Here is a 19,218-nt window from a genome sequence, read left to right as displayed (position 1 = left end):
GCTGGGACATTTTCACGGAAATTCACCCAGAAGACTCTAAAGACATTCCAACAAGAATTGCTCACCAGGTGGCGCCACCTGCCATGGATGCCTCTACACAGGGGTCATATGCAATTTCACAAAAATCGCTCCTCCTCCTACAGGATTGATCAGATTTCAAACTCTCACACAACAGTGGCTGCTATGAGCTCCAGCCTCACTGAAGCCATTTTTTAATTGGTTCAGGTTCAGTGAAGTGCCCATGAGCAGTTCTACTTTAAACTTTAGACACTTAAACACATCTCAGGCTGACACACACACACTTCTCTTAAATTATTTTTAATTCTTTGTGTACACTAAAAGAAAATTTACACACTTAAATTTTTTTTGTCCAAAAGAGCCCGAGCATGCTCGTTCCAACCTGGAGGGGGGCGGGGCTCTTTATTCCACTCACACTCACTCACACACACCAGTAAGATTGTTTTTCCATAGGAATTTCCCCATAACAATCACATTTTTGTACATTTTCCACAGTCTTACTGTACACAGTCACCTACGTGGTTTTAGTAGTACTTCCATTACAGCTTTACAATGTGCAAAATTCCTCACAGAGAGACACAGACAGACAGACAGACAGACAGACAGGACAATACGCAGCAGGGGAAACAAAACAAGAATGAAATTAGGAAAACAGCTTTAAAAAAAAACAGACCAAAAAAAAAAAAAAACAGACTGATTTTGGACACGTCCCATGATGCACGGCCAGAAAAGTATGTTTAAGACGCTAAAGTAAAAGAATTTAGAAGGTAAATGTGTATTATTGGTCCCTTATTGGCTAAAGTACTTCAAGTCAAATCACAACGATTCCTTCATCACATGGGTCACATTACAGTGGTTTCACTTTTAACGATTTAAAACAGCAAGAATAAAAACAGAACGCAGCCACGTTGCCATTCTGCTAATCATCCGTTATGAGAATAAAGCGCTTTTTTACAGTGAATAAACATGTTAAACCCCTACAAAATATAACTCTAACATTAATTATCCGCATAACTATATTAACTAAAATGATTAAAACCTAAGACCTTTTAAACAAATCATTTAATTAAAAGGGAAAAAAAAAAAAATCAACCAGCAGAATTTTGCAGGCAGTATGGTTTCAAGTCTATTTTTTAACCAGTGTTTCCTCAGCAAAATGATATTTAAACACACACGGAATCATACTGAACCATAAACATAATCTAGAATGGAAAAGAAGTCTTATCCCTGATTATATACACGCTGCATCTCTATTAAAGAAGAAAACTCGGCTAGAACGATTAGGGATGCACCGATCTGATGTTGAGAAAATAATTTACAAATTAAAAAAATATTCAAACCTTACAACTTTCATGCTCCAGTTATAAACCCTCCTCCCACCCATGACATGATTGCAACATACATTTCTAAATTAAAATAGATTCAGGGTGGAGCCAAGTGGATGGCTTTAAAGAGCGGAGGGGGCGGGGCCAACTGAAGGGCTTCAGAGCTGAGGGCAGAGTGCCCAGAGAACCGCTCAAGAACATGAAGACGGCTGGTCAGGTGCAAAGCTCCAGATAGTTAAGAAGGCGGAGCCAGGTGGATGGATCCACATAGCTGAAGGGGGCGGGGTCAGATAAATGGCCCAAGCTAAGGAAAGCTGATGGAGATGGACCTGCTGAAGATTCTAAAGAGGTGAGTGGGTGGGGTCAGGGAGATGACTTGAGGGTACTGACGAGATAGGGCAGGGCAAAAAAAAAAGCTACACAAACTGTGGCTACAAACTGATGTCTAACCTCAAAGCGAGACGTATAGTACGAGTTAAAAACATGAGAATGATCTGCAAATGTTACGTGACCGAATCCCATGAAAAGGAATTTGGATTTGTAATTCAGGACGTTTCAGAGTCGGGTTGTAGGTGGAGTTTGTTTGTTTGTGACACAGATTAAAACCAACAGCCAGGTTTGACAGAAAGCTAACTAACTATAGTGCTGAGGGCACATGATTAGGTTTATAGGGGAGTGATTTAACAGGATGGGTGCATCCCTAATGAAAACGCTTCCTCAGCTCTGCTCCGCCTCTCCAACTGACTCCAACAAGCTGAGCGAAAGTGAACCAAAAACAAAAAGACAGTGAGAATAGAGAGGTGCGAGAGCGAGAGAGAATCAGTCCGGGACAGGAGATGAAGAGGAACAGGACGAGGGAGGAAGCGGGGTGAGCGTGGAGGGGAACATCAGCACTTTGGCCTGCATGAAGGAGAGATCAGGCAGTGCGGAGATGACACGCCGAGCCTCTTCGCTCAGATTCTCCTCCTTCTGTGTCTGCACCCGCCTGCACACACACACACACGTCAAAATAAACCATCACTTCATTAATAGGAACACCTCATTCATGGGTAATTATACAGCAAAAACTCCACGTAAACATTTATGGAAGACGTCTCCAGCATCAGTGCTGTGAAACAGTCAGAGGTAGGGCTGCGTACCTAAACGTAACATCAGGTACAGGTACCGGTACAGAGGTTCACGTACAGGTCCCGACCTGTACAATTTGACAAATTCTTCTGAACTTCTTCATTAATGACAGAAACATTAACAAACTGTTGACAACTTGTCAGTATCTTCATTCAAAGCAAACCGAACATAACTAGGTTTCCTACCTCACTTCTCAGTCACCCTCTCAGTCTCACACTATAGTTAACTTGGGACAAAAAGCCATAAAGTTGTCTCACAGCGAGAAGTGACTATGCCCCTTTTCCACCAAAGCAGTTCCAGGGCTGGTTCGGGGCTTAGTTTGGAACCGGGTTTTCTGTTTCCACTGACAAAGAACTGGCTCTGGGACCAGAAAAACCGGTTCCAGGCTAGCACCAACTCTCTGCTGGGCCAGAGGAAAGAACCGCTTACGTTAGCGGGGGGGGGGGAGTTGTTAAGACCAACAACAATAACAAGACCGCGAAAGATCGCCATTTTTAAGCGACGAGAAGCAGCAGCTGTACAAACGCGAAGTCATCCATTATTATTACTGTTGTTGTTGCTGCTGCTGCTGCTTCTTCCGTGTTGTTTTTGCTTCGACATTTGCGCCAAGGTTTATGCAAACGTAGCGACGTAACTGACGTATACAGCGACGTAACTGACATGTCTTCTCTTAGCACCGCGAGCTATGGAAAAGCAAGCTGGTTCTCAGCTGGCCCGCAAGTTGAACGAGTTGTGAACCAGCACTGGCTCCGAACCAGCCCTGGAACTGATTTGGTGGAAAAGGAGTACACTAGAGTACTACAGACTACGTGCAGTCCGCGGCCTTTAACTTACGCGGCAAAATTACACAAAGCAACAAAGGCCGCCAATGCCAGTAAAGGAAAAATGGCTGACCTGCTTTTGAGTCTTTTTGACCAATCAGAACGCTGGATCAGCCAAGCTCTCGCAATGTCTCGTGAGACTGTGGCAAGAGGATCTCAAATCAAAGATGGCCTTGATTTCAAGTTTCAGCGCGGCATTTTACGTCTTTTCCAGTGCTAAATTTTCGTCTTTGTGGTAGGATTTACGCATCTTCAGTCACAAAATAAGCAGATACTTGGTGTAAATTTATATCGGTACAGTACCGGTACTTCATGATCCGGTATTTTGGACCTGTACCGAATCGATTTTCATGGTACACGCAGCCCTAGTCAGAGGTAAACTTTAACCACAAACTGGTTGCCTTTGACTCAGAGTGTGTCGGAGATTGTGCTGCCCCCTGCTGTCTGAACAGTGTTAATGCAGGTGTGTGTGTGTGTGTGTGTGTGTGTGTGTGTGTGTGTGTGTGGGGGGGGGACCTGGTGGACGTGTTGGTTTTCTCCACAGTGGACATGAGGCGAGCGAACGCGTCCACCACTCGGCTGCTGCCTCCGCTCACGTCCAGCTTCGCCTGGGTCAGCTCATACAGCTCCGGGTCCACACCTACACACACGCATGTAGTGTGAACACTAGCACATGCACAAACACTATTAAACACACACGCGCACACACACACACACACACACACACACACACACACACACACACTACTGCGGAGCTGAACGTTAATGCTGATCATGCACAAATGAGACGAAGGAGGGGGAAAAAAATTAAAGAAGGAAAAAACAGCTAGAGGAGGTGTAGTTATGCAACGAGAGCCCTGACCATACACTGTGACCTTTGACCTCAGCTGACCTGGTATGGAGGTGGTGGAGCTGGAAGGCGACTCGTCCACCGGGCCGAAAAAGTCCAGATTCAGCAGAGATGAACCTCCACTCGCTTCAGTGAGCAGGGGAGAGGGAGAAAGGGACGAAAGAGTGCAACAGAGTGGAAGAGAAACAGAGAGAGCAACAGAGTGAGAGAGACAAAGACCGACACAGAGAGAAGATATACACATGCACGTTGTTAGTATTATGGTGGGAAAAAAAACAAACAAAACAAAACCCAGTGTTAATGTTAACAACAAACAGCTGAGAATATAAAGTCACCCAAAACTTTATTCATCTGCAAGAATAAATGGCCATTCTCTAGACTCCACATGCTACAAACATGCAAATTAAAGACACGCCCCCAACTCTAATGCTACACCCCCCCCTCTGGTAATCCAGCTTTATTTGCATATGAGCACATGATTGGCTGTTACGTTTTATGACATAACTGACACTGGCTTGTTTATAAGTTTAGGGTGACTTTAAAGATAGTTAATGCTTGCCGTGTTAGGTGGGGTTTACATTAGACCGTATCAGCGGATCATCAGATTAACGCCAAATCCGCGTGCACACGGCAACGCCAATACACGACCCGCGTGCACACGGCAACGCCAATACACGACCCGCGTGCACACGGCAACGCCAATACACGATCTGCGTGCACACGGCAACGCCAATACACGATCCGCGTGCACACGGCAACGCCAATACACGATCCGCGTGCACACGGCAACGCCAATACACGATCCGCGTGCACACGGCAACGCCAATACACGGATACGCTAATCACATGACTAATTCGGCACGCAAGTTGAAATGCGTCAGTGCGGCTCATCGCTTCCTCCTCAGCGGCTGCGCTCCAAATCACTCCGCCCTGAACAGCGAGTGCCCTCTGGAGGGTGCGCAGCTCACAGAGCGCGCGAGTGAAGCGCACGAACAGTGATTCGGGACTGAGCCGCTGTGCGCAAGTCACTTACCACTTGCAAGTGGAAGGATGGCAAGCCTAAAGACCATCATAACTACACAATGGGCAGTATTTGCATCAGTATTTTCATACTTTTATACTCTTTAATGAAAGGTGATACAAGGCGGAAGTCCGCGCCGTTTTTCAGTAGTCGCGTCACATGACCAACGCCAGTGAATCAGGAAGGTGGATGTCACAGTGACGTTGTCCAATGAGACGCCAGCTAGAGCTCAGCACAGCGTATCCGCGTATTCTCAATGTTTACACAGCACCGGACCAGACACGATCTGGATTGAATACGTGGACCCTGGTGGATTCCCGTTTCCCGGCGTTTCCAGGCGTTTTAATGTAAACGGACAGTGCATCCGCGAAGAAAACGACACAGATACGGTCTAATGTAAACTTGGCCTTAGAAGGTTAGGAACAGTGAAGGCTGACTTAAGCTGTACAGCATTCTCTCAACCTGCAGTTCTCATACTTTGAGTCTAAGGCCTTGTTTGTGGCTGATAAATGCCTCTTCACAAGCTCATTCTAAGCACCGGAGAGTCTGAGAATGAGGTTCACACAGGACGCCATCAGAGGAGGACAGAAACCGGCGTCTACCGATGCAACAAATATCATCAATGTTATGGAACGTACCATCCAGGGGGTTTGTAAGGCCACTACTGCTCCAGTCAAACTGCACTGGTGGGAGGGACTCCTTCAGAGGAATGGAGGGGAAGAAAAACAAACAAAAAAAATCAATCCATGTTTCTTATATAAGCATCATAGCACAAACAAGAGCAGGACAATCAGACATTTTGCACTGGAGGTGGTTTTAATAAATCCTTTTCAGCACAAACAGGACCAAACTGTCATCAATTTTACTGTGTAACACACAGATGATCTGCATTTTACTTGTATTCACGTTACTTAAGTGGGTGGAGTCATAGCGGAGCTCCATACTTAAGAAAACATGGCAACCCATTGAGTCGATTTTTCACGGACACGCAGGGATCCCAGCCGCGTTCGTCCGTGCCCCTCGCGATTCCGATTGGCTGTTTGATTTTGGCAGGAACTAGAAGCGCGAGCGCGCCTACATAAAGCCTAGGTCACAACCGGACGTACGATTTTTTGGCCGTGCGATTTTTGGTGTTTCCCAAATCGCTGCGTTTTTTTTGTTCGTGGAGAAAGACGCACGTTGGCCGTAAGTTTGTCTTGCAACCTGAAAAAAACGTAAGCGCCCGTAGAGTTTGACATGACAAAGAACCTCTGCGGCCGGTCTGCGGCCAGTCTACGGCTCGAAAATCAGCACGTCACTCACACGCGCGCCCTCCGTGCGTTTCTTGCGTTTTTTGCATGTAGACCGGCCATAGGAGCACGTACGGCCGGTTGTGACCGAGGCTTAAAGTGCCATTCCACCATTGGATGTATTTTTTTGGCATAAAATATATTTTATGACAACATGACTAGACAGAGAAATCTTTTAGCTTCAAAATGATATATCAAACATAATTTTTTGACAACGACAAGTATATTAATTTTGCGACCAAAGTCACCTACCCTTTTAATTTCCGCGCGGTAGTGAAACGTGATGTCATCGGCAGGTTCCCCTTCTTGTGTACCATGTCACGCGTGACGTGGCACAGATTATCAGCAATGGCGGATAGAACGCGGTTGTCAGCTTCGGAAAAGAAGCGAAGGAAAATAGCAAGTGATGCCCAAAGGAGACGGTCAATGGTGAATATCGGCACAGCAATCAACAAGTGGAAATCGCATTCTATCCGCCATTGCTGATAATCTGTGCGTACACAAGAAGGGGAACCTGCCGATGACATCACGTTTCACTACCGCGCGGAAATTAAAAGGGTAGGTGACTTTGGTTGCAAAATTAATATACTTGTCGTTGTCAAAAAATTATGTTTGATATATCATTTTGAAGCTAAAAGATTTCTCTGTCTAGTCATGTTGTCATAAAATATATTGTATTTTATGCCAAAGAATACATCCAATGGTGGAATGGCACTTTAACTTATTTTTGTCTACAGATAATTTCATATTTCTCGGGTTTTTTCCACCGAGAACAACTCAAACAGTGCAACAACAATCATTTTTACAAACTTTAATACAAACTTTAAAAAGATGTCAGAACAAGTTAACCAAGGACAGAAAGATGAAGTCAAAACCGGGAAGTGAGAGAAAAGAAAAGCAGCCGTGAAAGAGCAAGAGAAAGGTGAAGAAATCTTTCACAAGAAAAAAAAAAGTGACAAGTTGAAAGAGAAAGAAAACGTATAAAAAACCCCGAATGAATAGAAATGGAGTTGTAGGAATTTAATTCTAAAGAGTGAAGTTGATTTTGAAATGACTGCGAAACCCTTCGGGATCTGACGAGTTGACCCGAATCCACTCAGTGTTTTCATGAACCGTGTAGCTTTTGTTTTCAAAACATTTTGCTATAAATCCCTAAAGCACACTGTAGTTTATAGTAATAAAAAGAATAATCTACATGTGAGTTTGGAGAAATTTATCTTCTCGTGATAAAATTTAAAAACACATCAAAGTACATCATCTGTTGCATGTTTGTTTTCATTTGAATGGAAGCTCTGCCATTAGGTCGGACCTCGTTTTATATTACCCGCTAATGAGAAATGAGCTATGGGGGGATATTCTGGTTTTACAAGATGGCCGCTTCTATAACCTGCCAGTGATCAGCGGGTCACTGAAGAACTGAGGTATTTTTTTTTTTTTGTAAATTGTAAAATCTCCTTGTTAGCCCCTCAGACTCCGCGCTCCAGTGCAAAGCTGAAAAGGTGTCGATGAAAAACGGTCCTGTAAAGCAATACAGCACACACCTGTGCTGCATCAGTGGGGCAGGAGCTCATCTCCGTGGCAACAGATGGAGACTGCGCTATGGAGGCGATCATCTCAGCAGCTGAGACGGGCTTCACCGGCTCTTTAGTGGGTTCCAGCATTCCCTACAAACACACAGAGCGAGAGAGAAGGGAGGAGATGAGGGAAAAAAGGCAGAAGATATCTGAAGGAAAGTCAGTATTTGGATTCAAGAAGCATCTCTCACCAGACTGGCTGCATACATGGGTACGATAACAGGCTGCTTCTTCTGACCTGTGAACAGCTGTGTGAGAGAGAGAAAAAGAAATTGAATGTTAATTAAAAACAAAGTTAAGACAAAAATGTGACGAAAGTCTCAAACTGTCTGGGTGGGTGTGGTCTAATATTCTAATGAGCAGACTTGATTGACAGCTCTGTGTAAGACTCCCAGTCTGCAATGCTGCTCAAACAACTAAAAACAAAAAGGCACATTCTGGATTGGCTGCTACATGGAGGTTGAACAAACAATTATAGAGTTACACAGTGTCGCTATGGCGACTACAATCTCAGTGCTCCCTCACTATGTTATCATTAAGTTGCTCAGACATGAGTTTTGATAAAACCCGTGTTAGAAGGAGAAGGAGGAATTACGCAAGCTTAACCATATGTAGCTCTGCCCAATTTCCACCGAAAGGGGAAGATTCTGCTGGTGTTAAAGTAAATATCGGCATCATTACTGATTCAGCTTCCGCATGCAGGGTGCATTTGTACAAACATTTAGTTCACGTATGAAATGTTTGTGAGGTTAAATACACCAGTGCTGTATGGAAATCAATTTTGTGCCAAAATGTTCATACAATACTTTTGAAATATATCAAACAAAAACGACAAATCAAATAAATTTTTTTAGACTGGCAAACAAATTATTCGTGTAATCGTGCAAAATATCAGTCTATTACTCTTCAGAAACCTTTTATTTTTGTTCCACGTCTTTCTCAGTTTTGTTTGGCGTAATTTATTTTGGTTGCGATTCCAGCTTTCTCGTTTGCGCTCCCTGACTTTTTGCTTGCAGTTTTGGCACAAACTTCCCGTGTGGGTGGGCTGTCCAGGAATGCATTCCCATTGGCTAACTTGTGTTTGACTGACAGCTCCGCTCAGCCGTTCCCTACTCGGATTCTGGCGGACTGTTTGACGAGTGAGCGATCCATTGACGGTAAATAAGGATGGAGTGGACTTCAGTGGCGACTATGATATTGAATTAATTCAACAAAGTGTAAATTCAATATCATAGTCGCCACTGAAGTCCACTCGACCCTTGTTTACCGTCAATGGATCCGTCACTCGTCAAACAGTCCGCCAGAATCCGAGCAGGGAACGGCTGAGCGTAGCTGTCAGTCAAACACAAGTTAGCCAATGGGAATGCATTCCTGGACAGCCCACCCACACGGGAAGTTTGTGCCAAAACCGCAAGCAAAAAGTCAGGGAGCGCAAACGAGAAAGCTGGAATCGCAACCACAGGGATGGCAACAGGAAAATTTTATTTCAGCTGAAACTCCGAATGGGGGGTTCGGGGGGGCAGAGCCCCCCTGAAGCTTTAGCCTTTTTAGCCTCTTCTACCTATTTTCTAGCCATTTTACATGTATATTGTGTGAAAAATACATGATAAAAATAAGTAAGTATCTAAAGTTATTCACCGGCACAACGCAAGGGGGCGCGAAGTCGCTAGGAGTAGTTGGTGGGTGTGGTTAGTGGAGTGTTTATCCTCCGGCTACTTATAATGACTAGAACTTTTTTTTTTTTTATAATGACTAGAACAGGAGTCGTATAGATGTCCGTACTTCCTCAATCAACCGCTCTTCATGCTGCTCCATCTTCGCTCGTGTTTTTAAAAATGCCGGTCGTGAAAACAAACCAAACCGGGAAAGTAGGGAAGCGGAAGTGCATGTACAGCGGATGTAGAGTGGACCAATCAGAGCCCTCTTGTTCATTGTTACACTCAATATAGAAGCTTCCGTTGTTCGCGAGACATGTGGTTTCGATACGATTTGACACTAATCTCGGTAGCAGCAATAAAAGTTAGGTACCTAACCCCCCCTAAAACTTTCTCTACGGATTTAGACGTTCCACAAAAATGATAAAATTGAAATTCAAAACGGCGGATTTCCGCCGTTCGGCGGAAAATTGCCATCCCTGCAACCAAAATAAATTACGCCAAACAAAACCGAGAAAGACGCGGAACAAAAATAAAAGGTTTCTGAAGAGTAATAGACTGATATTTTGCACGATTACACGAATAATTTGTTTGCCAGTCTAAAAAAATTGACTTTTTTTTTGTATTTTGATTTGTCGTTTTTGTTTGATATTTCAAAAGTATTGTATGAACATTTTGGCACAAAATTGATTCCATAGTGCTGCATGATGACTGTGTTAACATGTGAACATCATGTAGGAAAAACACACTCACTATGTTCCGCGTGTCGATGCCCAGTGAGCAGAGCAGAGTTTTGTTACTGTGCGAGCCGCCCCACTGATACCTCAAACCAAACGCATTGTGGATGTCCTGCAGCTGCAGCCACACGCCCTGCACTCCTCCTCTACACGAGAGAGAGAGAGAGAGAAATTACTACAGCACTACATTTATTGCACCTCAAAGCAAAAACACACACGCATTCATTATCTTGTGCATAAACATCACCATGGCGATGCCGTGCCGCAGAAAGGATTTGACTTGGTGGTACGACGTGTTCTCAGATCAACAAAAGTACAACCTACACAGCTGTTTTTATTTTTACACGGTGCTTTTGTAGAACTGAACATCTGGTAACGATGTGGTTCAGCTCTCGAGCCGCAATCCAACGTGCTGACCCACATCTGAGCTTAGTGAGAAAACCTCAGAGACCAGCGCCCGCTGGGAGCAGTGACACACCGTGTCCTGTACAGCTACAGGAAATGATGTCGTGTGTGGGTGGTGTTCTTACCCGCTGACTGGTGCTGACTCGTTCTCTTCTTTTTCTGATCTTTCACATGGCTCGAGGAAGGATTTAAGAGGGGGCATGTCCTCATCTATAAGAGGCATGGAGACCTCGTGAAAATTGGCCAGGAAGACCTTCTCCAACCGGCTGACGAGTGACACCTGCAGAAGGAAGGAGAGAAAAAAAAAAAAAGGGAAAAAACAAACAAAAAAAAAAACCACCACATGTAGATGAGGGTCAGAGAGACTGGATGCCTGGATGGGGGGTTCTCTAAAGCCTCGGTCACAACCGGCCGTACGTGCTCCTACGGCTGGTCTACGTGCAAAAAACGCACGGAGGGCGCATGTGTGACGTGCTGATTTTCGAGCCGTAGACTGGCCGCAGATTCTTTGTCATGTCAAACAAACTTTATGGGCGCTTACGTTTTTTTCAGGTTGCAAGACAAACTTGCGGCCAACGTGTGTCTTTCTCCACAAACAAAAAAAACGCAGCGATTTGGGAAACGCCAAAAATCGCACGGCCAAAAAAAAAAAAAAAAAATTGTACGTCCGGTTGTGACCTAGGCTTAACGAAGAAACAATATGCAAATATGATGTATAGGGCACCAGGATATCAGTGCTGTATTAACAAATTAATTGTTCTCGTACTAATAATCTTCATGCTCAAAACGTCTGCACTAATTGTTACATGAAAATATAATATCTACACAAGAAAAATGAATTTGCAGAATTTAGAAAGACTTGCAAGATCTTGTTTCCAACCTGATCAGTGGATAAGCCTGTCTGGTCACATTCCTGAAAGCAAAAATTGCGACCCACTACCCGGGTCAAGTGTCTTGCAGGACGCAAGCACATTTCTGATCACCATGCTGGTGTAGATGCACTTCAAAAACAGGGAGATAACATCGGATTCGTCTCAACATACCACTATGCTGTCTTTCCTGCACTCTTCTTCACTGCCAGTAGGGGCTGCTGTACCAGCTCGGCTTCCGTGCCAATCGTCTTCTTTCGCCTCTGAAACAGTTGAGGCCTGGCTCTGATCGAATGCAGCCCACGATTCCCCCGCTTCCTCGTTCGACTCGCCAAACGCCTGCCATCCCACATCAACACCGCCATCAACAGGTGCTGATGTAAAGTCCGCAAAACTGTCACTACCCGGAAGCTCGACGGTCTCCGTTCCCTCCTCGCCTTCTTGTGCTGTCTTGCCGGATTGTCCATGCGCATCGAAGCCGCCGAATTCGACCTTCTCAGTGCACATTATTTCCGGATTGTTCTTCCCGACAGACTGTGAAGGTGCGATCGATTCTGAAGATGCACAGTGCAACGCTGCCCCCTGCTGGTCAAAGTCAGCAAAGCCGGCACCTCCAAAGGAGCTTGCATTTCCGAAGTCACCAAAATCTCCAAAGTCCTCATCATCATCATCATCCTCAGCCAGCTGGCTATGATCAGCAGGAGTGGCCGTCTCTTCCTGTAGTGGAGGCGAAGGTACTGAACCTGTCGTACTGAAATCCCCGAATTCCTCGAGCGCTTCTGTGGACAGTGGGCGACCGAAAGAGGTCTCCGTTTCGGTCTCTGTTTCCGTGTCATTCCCGGATCCCTTCTCTTCCGTCGGCTCGCTGCTGCTACCTCGGTCATCTATGGAGACGGGGGACACCCTGTTATCCATCGTTTCCTTAACCTCCAAACCATCCTGTGCCACACCATTCTGCGATATTTGTTGCTCTGTGCTAACAGAATCAGTAGTATTTGAGTCCTGATGTGCATGGTCAGTGCCCTGATCTCTTTGTCCGTTACTCGTCCCTGCATGGAAACCCCCGTCTCCGTTGCTAAGGTGATCCGAAGCCTCTGCAAACGAGGCAAATTCAGTTATGTGATCATCATCATTGTCCACTGCTTTGCCAGTTATGCTAGCTCCATGATTTTCCTCACTTAGTGGTTGGCTGTCCTGTGCCAGTCTCGCATCATGGTTTGAATTCTCCCAGTTCACATGACTGTCAACGTGACTGGAAACTTCAGCATTAGAAAAAGCAGCAAAATCCGCAAAATCCTCATCGTCACTGGGGATCACATCGGGACCGAGACCCACCGAGGGACCCGTTTCCCTGCGTTTATGGTGTGAGGGAGGAGTTCCCTCTGTGCCAAACTTTGCAAAGCCGTTCGTGAGAACTTCGTTACCCCCTCTGTTGCAGTCAACAGCATCATTACCAGTCCAGGTATTTGCCGGAAAGTTTGTGTAAGCCCCATGCGGATGCTCTGTAACCTTTTTCAGATCCTCCACACTAACAGTCCTATAAGCTGGAGCATCCCCCGGGCTGCGGTTCGGCATCGCTGGTCCGTTAAGTCCAACAACTCGGCAGGTTAGCTCCGGCGGCGACGTGGCGTTCAGCGCCTGCAGCTGATCGAAAGTGGTGAGCGTCTCGAATTCCGTGAAGCTGACGCTGTTGGGAACGCCGGTGAAGTCACTGAACTCGTCGTCGTCCTCGTCGGCGCCGTCCTCCAAGGGCGGAGGAGAGGACGAGTACATCTGGATCACGTCTGGCTCCGTGGCGTCTCCACAGCGATCAAGCAGAAGAGACTTTGTGCCTACGAAAGGATGCACTAATTAAATGATGACAAACGTTTAATAGTGCAGAAACACACTGAACACAACACTGACTTTCAACTTAAAAATAATATACAGGAACCAACGGAGACGTCACATCATCGTAGGACGTGACCATAAATGCAGTTTCATTTTTTCTCGCGTTCTCTGGGGCTGTAGAACGCGAAAGAACATCGGTAGCCTGGGGTTGGGCCTCATTCGCCATCTTGTTTTCTGACACAGACACTAATTAATCGTAGCTTAGTAACATCGTTTCACTCAGTTGCAGTGTTCAATTAAGATCTCCTGAAGTCCTGCTGACACCAGAGTGGTGTTCTACAGCGCTCTGGAGCCTGTTTATCAACTCCTGTCTTGCTCTTGAGCTTAAATTAGATCACCGGAACCTTTCACGGAGCGCAGACTGTTTTCAGAGCGACAGTAATTGTGATGAGTGAAAGCGAGAATCTGAAGAGGGAAGGGGAAAAACAAAAAACACACACTCAATCCGGAGAACAATTCGAGCAAGTGAAGAGCACGACACTTATTTTACACAGGAAAGGCAAGCAGAGAGCCAAGACAAATAAAACAAGGAACTCTTACTGTAACTGAAGTGCCTACAGCCGGTATTTATTCTAAAGCAGGCGAGCGGAACAAAGAAACTACCACTGTACTTATTTAACCAGCGGCCACTTCAACCGGGTGACCTTGAGCTGTGAAGGAGTTTTTACACCTCTGGTTGAAGCTTTAACAAAACGAGACTGATTTAAAAAAAAATTCCTGCATTAACCTCCTAAGGCCCAAGCTGTTTTTTTACATGCATTTTTTTTATTTCTCTTTGCTATTTGGGCTTATTAGAACCTGATTAGAATAAAAACTAAGCATCATCTTTTGATAAGATGTACTTTTAGAGAAAAAGTATGTCCACATATGTGGATTCTTGTTCCGAATTTCCATAAAGTGCTGTCCACGCATGTGACCGCAAAGCCCTAGGAGGTTAAACATGCATCAGTAATCAATGGCATGATATATGGACTTTGTCAGCGTGCTCAGTGTTGATTAACTTTCTAGAACAGCAGCTCCGACAGGACTGCAGCTGCAAGTCAGGGTTTATATTAACACTCGTTACCATTTCTATAGTAACGATACGGCACAAACACGAGTAATCGTTCAAACGAGACGATTTTTTGTCAGGGAGATGCTTATTTTTTAATTTACAGAAAGGAGTCTCCAGTTTAAGTTTTCCAGAATCTTCAAGACAGAAGAGTTCATGCTTGGTTTCTCAACATGACGAGCATCAGGAGAGGGGAAAAATAAAGGAGAGGCTGGTTCACGGCGAGAGCAGTGAATTTTCACGGACATTCCGCACAATTAAACATAACTATACACGGATAAAAAGTGACATCGTGTTCTGCGTTCTGTAATAAATATAAAATTGTAATAGTTGACAAATTGCTGTGGTGTAAAATGAGCAAATAACTTGTATATAAAAGGACGGGTTGGTACAGAGAAATGATTAACTTAACTCCAGGCTGGGAAAAGTACCTCTGCTTGATCAGACAAATCCACGGTGGATTATTTTCCTCTAACAGCATGACATGAAATGTTTTAAACCTGTCCGTACCTTTAAAAAAAGTTTTACCTGTGACTGTTGCAAAGTGCCGACACTGGAGACTCCTTACTGTAAGAAAACTTCAACTGATCAAACACTTTCACTTGCGGAACATAAACATCTGTTACTATAGCAATCCGGAACTACTGTCAGAGCTACGGTTATAGAAAATCAATCAACACCTTCCGACCAATCAAAATCCACAATTCAACACTAACATGGTGTTGCCAACTTGGAGAATTTATCGCTAGACTTTACACACCGCTTTAGTGACTTTAATAAAAAAAAAAACCCGCCGCCACATTTATTTTTGTCACACAAAAACGCACACTTGAGCAATGAGCACATACAAATGCCCAGAGCAGTGGGCAGTGATGCTACAGTGCCTGGGAAGCAGTTGGGGATTATACTGGTGGCACGGTGGTGCAAGTGGTTAGCACGGTCGCCTCACAGCAAGAAGGTTCTGGGTTCGAGTCCAGCAGCCGGTGGAGGCATTTCTGTGTGGAGTTTGCATGTTCTCCCCATGTCCTCTGGGTGCTCCGGTTTCCCCCACAGTCCAAAGACATGCGGTTAGGTTAATATTGGACAGCCTTGAGCGAGGCACTAAACTGCTCCCCGGGCGCTGTTAGCATGGCCGCCCACTGCTCTGGGTGTGTGCGCACGCGTTCATTGCTCAGAAAAGTGCTGTTCATTCACTCAACTCCTTTCACGTTTTTCCTGCTGGTCATGGGAATCAAACCAGCAACCCTTTAGGCGCAAGACTGCTTCTCTAACCTTCAGGCAGCACTTTTTGAGCGTCCTGAACTCGATATGGCTCTCCGACCCACATCACAGCTGCCATTAGAGTTTAGAAAGCATGTTCGCTCGATTCACCATCAGTGTCGAACACCTAACTGTGTTGTGCTTGTGACCAATCACTGATCACCACTGTTTGTCTCATCCTCTCACCAATTTGTTTTTCATTTAAACTCTCTTTTTGGAAATGTATTATAAAGCATCCAGTCTTTGGTCATACCAAAGACCATCATAAAAACGGTATCTGGTGAAGCGCCGCCATACAGATGTGAGAAGGGAGTCAAACTCTTATGGTTACCACAGAACCAGCCCCTCACTGTAACCCTGGCTATGTAACAGTCGAGACCCCAAGTGCTTTAGAACCAGAGATCAGCACCACCCAATGCACCTTTAGGGCCCTGGTCAGTACCTGGTTGGTGCCCTGTGTCTGGTCTGAGTTTTATCGCATCGCTCCTGTGAAGGACGGCCCCATGAGGACAGTTGAGGGTCACACCTGGAAGATGCTCTGGACTCTTACAGTAACGCTTTTATGGCTGAGGACTACAATTGACTTGCTAACTTTAGGACTGCAGTTGTCATGAACAGTTTTGCACTCAAGTTTCCATCAATGAAGAGTTTATAACATCAACGAAACTGACTTCATGTTAAACTGTTAATATTATAGTCATGCTGTCTGTTGTTGCCCAAATGAGGATGGGTTCCCTTTTGAGTCTGGTTCCTCTCGAGGTTTCTTCCTCATGTCGTCTGAGGGAGTTTTTCCTTGCCACCGTCGCGCTCATTGGGGATAGATTAGGGATAAAATTAGCTCACGTTTTAAGTCGATCAAATTCTGTAAAGCTGCTTTGCGACAATGTTTAATGTTAAAAGTGCTTTACAAATAAACTTGACTTGAAGATTACCAGGGAAGATCAGGTCCTGGTACGGGATGGACCATAACTTCAGCATTGATATTTTATAAGCCTTAAAAGCGAGTAAATATCTTCTCAGTCACTGGGTTCTTAATGGAAAAGTTCAGTATCCTGTAAAGGCGTAAAAGTTTCACTCATAGCACCATAATCAAAGATGAGCTAAGAAATAAAAATGTGATTTGCAGTCCTGATAAAATGCTTATATTTTAACTAACCATCTTCCTTCTTCATGCGCTCACTTTGATATGCAACTGATCAATGAACAACTAGTTTGCAAATGAATTTGTGACGTCACAAAATTTAAAAGCTACCGTTAGCATGTGACATCACAATTTTTTTTTCCCCCTTCCCAAAGCTTCCTTTAGCAGCTTTCTCCTGAAATTAATATTACTAACGCTACTCCTGGCCTGTTAAAGTTCTTGGAAACAAGGTTTTTTTTTTGTTGTTTGTTTTTTAAAGGCCCTGTGGTAAAATTGAGCTTTCAGTGTTGTTTGGGGAACTGGATTAAAGCAGCACCTGACAAACAACCTGCCTGCGTTTGCTAAAGGGCCCAACCCAGTTCAACAGGATTAGCTTAGCTTAGCGCTTCAGTGGCATGTGGCGAAAAGCTCAGAATGACGGGTTGAAATCACAGAAATATTTGGGTGTCTTTACTTGGAACGTGTGTTTACACAAGTGAGACATCCAAACGGTTCCTTTTGTTACCATGGACCTCCCGGATAATGCTAATGCTAGCTAACTAAAAGCCATTAGCATTAGCAGGCTCGGCATCACTTCTCATTCTCCTCCGAGCCAGTTTTAGCTACAATGAGAAACAAATCAGACATCAACATACCTCACGGATCTCGCCTCCACACTTCCATATTTCAGGATAAAAAAAAATTCTCGTTTTTTTAACAGAAAAAAAGTGTTAGAGATTTGAGACACAGCCGGCTGTTTGGCTAACGTCACTCAGGCTAAGCTAACGCTCCTCTCAGTCCGAGAATGATGAAGCCCACACTGGATGAGCCATCAGGCTGACATTAATAACTAAAGCCCGCTGAGGTGTCCGGGCCGCCTGCACGCTCCACACCGCTCACACACACACGCCGAGTCCGAGAGCAGCGGGGCTCAGTCTCAGAGATAACCCAGCTCCGAATTTACTGCTAAACAACGCGCACCAGGAAGTGTTTGGGGAAGCACACGTCTTCCTGCGCATGCGCACCACGACCAGGTGAGCGCGCGGGGGTTAAAACTTTCTTTAAATGACATTTTGAAATAAATGCAGATGTTTTTGAAACAGACAGAATGTCTGATTGTTTCCGCATCCATTCTTAATAAAAAGTAATAACGTGGTAACGCAAGAGAATGAGATAATTAACAGAGACGACTTAGTAAGGTACGAGTGAGAATCAGAGAACTAAAGTATGGGAATGAGATAACTAAGGCATGGGAATGAGATAATTAAGGTACGGGAATGAGATAACTAAGGCACGGGACTGATGATAAATAAGGCATGGGAATGAGATAATTAAGGTATGGGAATGAGATAACTAAACTACGGGGAATTAGATGACTAAAGTATGGGAATGAGAACTAAGGCACAGGAATGAGATAATTAAGGTATGAGAATGAGAACTAAGGCATGGGAATGAGATAATTAAGGTATGGGAATGAGATAACTAAGGCATGGGAATGAGATAATTAAGGTACAGGAATGAGATAACTAAGGCACAGGAATGAGATAAAGTATGGGAATGAGATTACTAAGGCACGGGAAATGAGATAACTAAAGTATGGGAATGAGATAACTAAGGCATGGGAAAGAGGTAAATAAGGCATGGGAATGAGATAATTAAGGTATGGGAATGAGGTAACTAAGGCACGGGAATGAGATAACTTAGGTATGGGAATGAGATAACTAAGGCATGGGAATGAGATAATTAAGGTACGGGAATGAGAACTTAGGTACAGGAATGAAATAACTAAGGCATGGGAAAGAGGTAAATAAGGCATGGGAATGAGATAATTAAGGTATGGGAATGAGATAACTAAGGCATGGGAATGAGATAATTAAGGTACAGGAATGAGATAATTAAGGTATGGGAATGAGATAACTAAGGCACGGGAAAGAGGTAAATAAGGCATGGGAATGAGATAATTAAGGTATGGGAATGAGATAACTAAGGCATGGGAATGAGATAACAAAGGCATGGGAATGATATGACTAAAGTATGGGAATGAGATGACTAAAGTATGGGAATGAGATAACTCAGGCACAGGAATGAGATAATTAAGGTACTGGAATGAGATAATTAAGGTATGGGAATGAGGTAACTAAGGCACGGGAATGAGATAACTTAGGTATGGGAATGAGATAACTAAGGCATGGGAATGAGATAATT

General features: G+C 44.5%; 1 protein-coding gene across 1 annotated transcript; it reads right to left on the bottom strand.

The window, feature by feature from the left end:
• Positions 1-302: 302 nt before the first annotated feature.
• On the bottom strand, positions 303-13,525 carry aftpha (aftiphilin a; the record flags this gene model as incomplete). Its single annotated transcript, XM_060898312.1, has 9 exons — positions 303-2,328; positions 3,809-3,932; positions 4,185-4,268; positions 5,802-5,862; positions 7,994-8,116; positions 8,218-8,274; positions 10,435-10,564; positions 10,949-11,103; positions 11,867-13,525. Coding segments are annotated over 9 exons (2,559 nt in total), but the record flags the coding sequence as incomplete, so codon positions are not given.
• Between the last annotated feature and the right edge of the window lie 5,693 nt (positions 13,526-19,218).

Source organism: Neoarius graeffei, chromosome 18, assembly GCF_027579695.1.
Source record: "Neoarius graeffei isolate fNeoGra1 chromosome 18, fNeoGra1.pri, whole genome shotgun sequence".
In the NCBI taxonomy this organism is placed as follows: Eukaryota; Metazoa; Chordata; class Actinopteri; order Siluriformes; family Ariidae; genus Neoarius; species Neoarius graeffei.
Note: the sequence above shows the minus strand (reverse complement) of the source record. Positions and strands in the feature narration are given on the sequence as shown.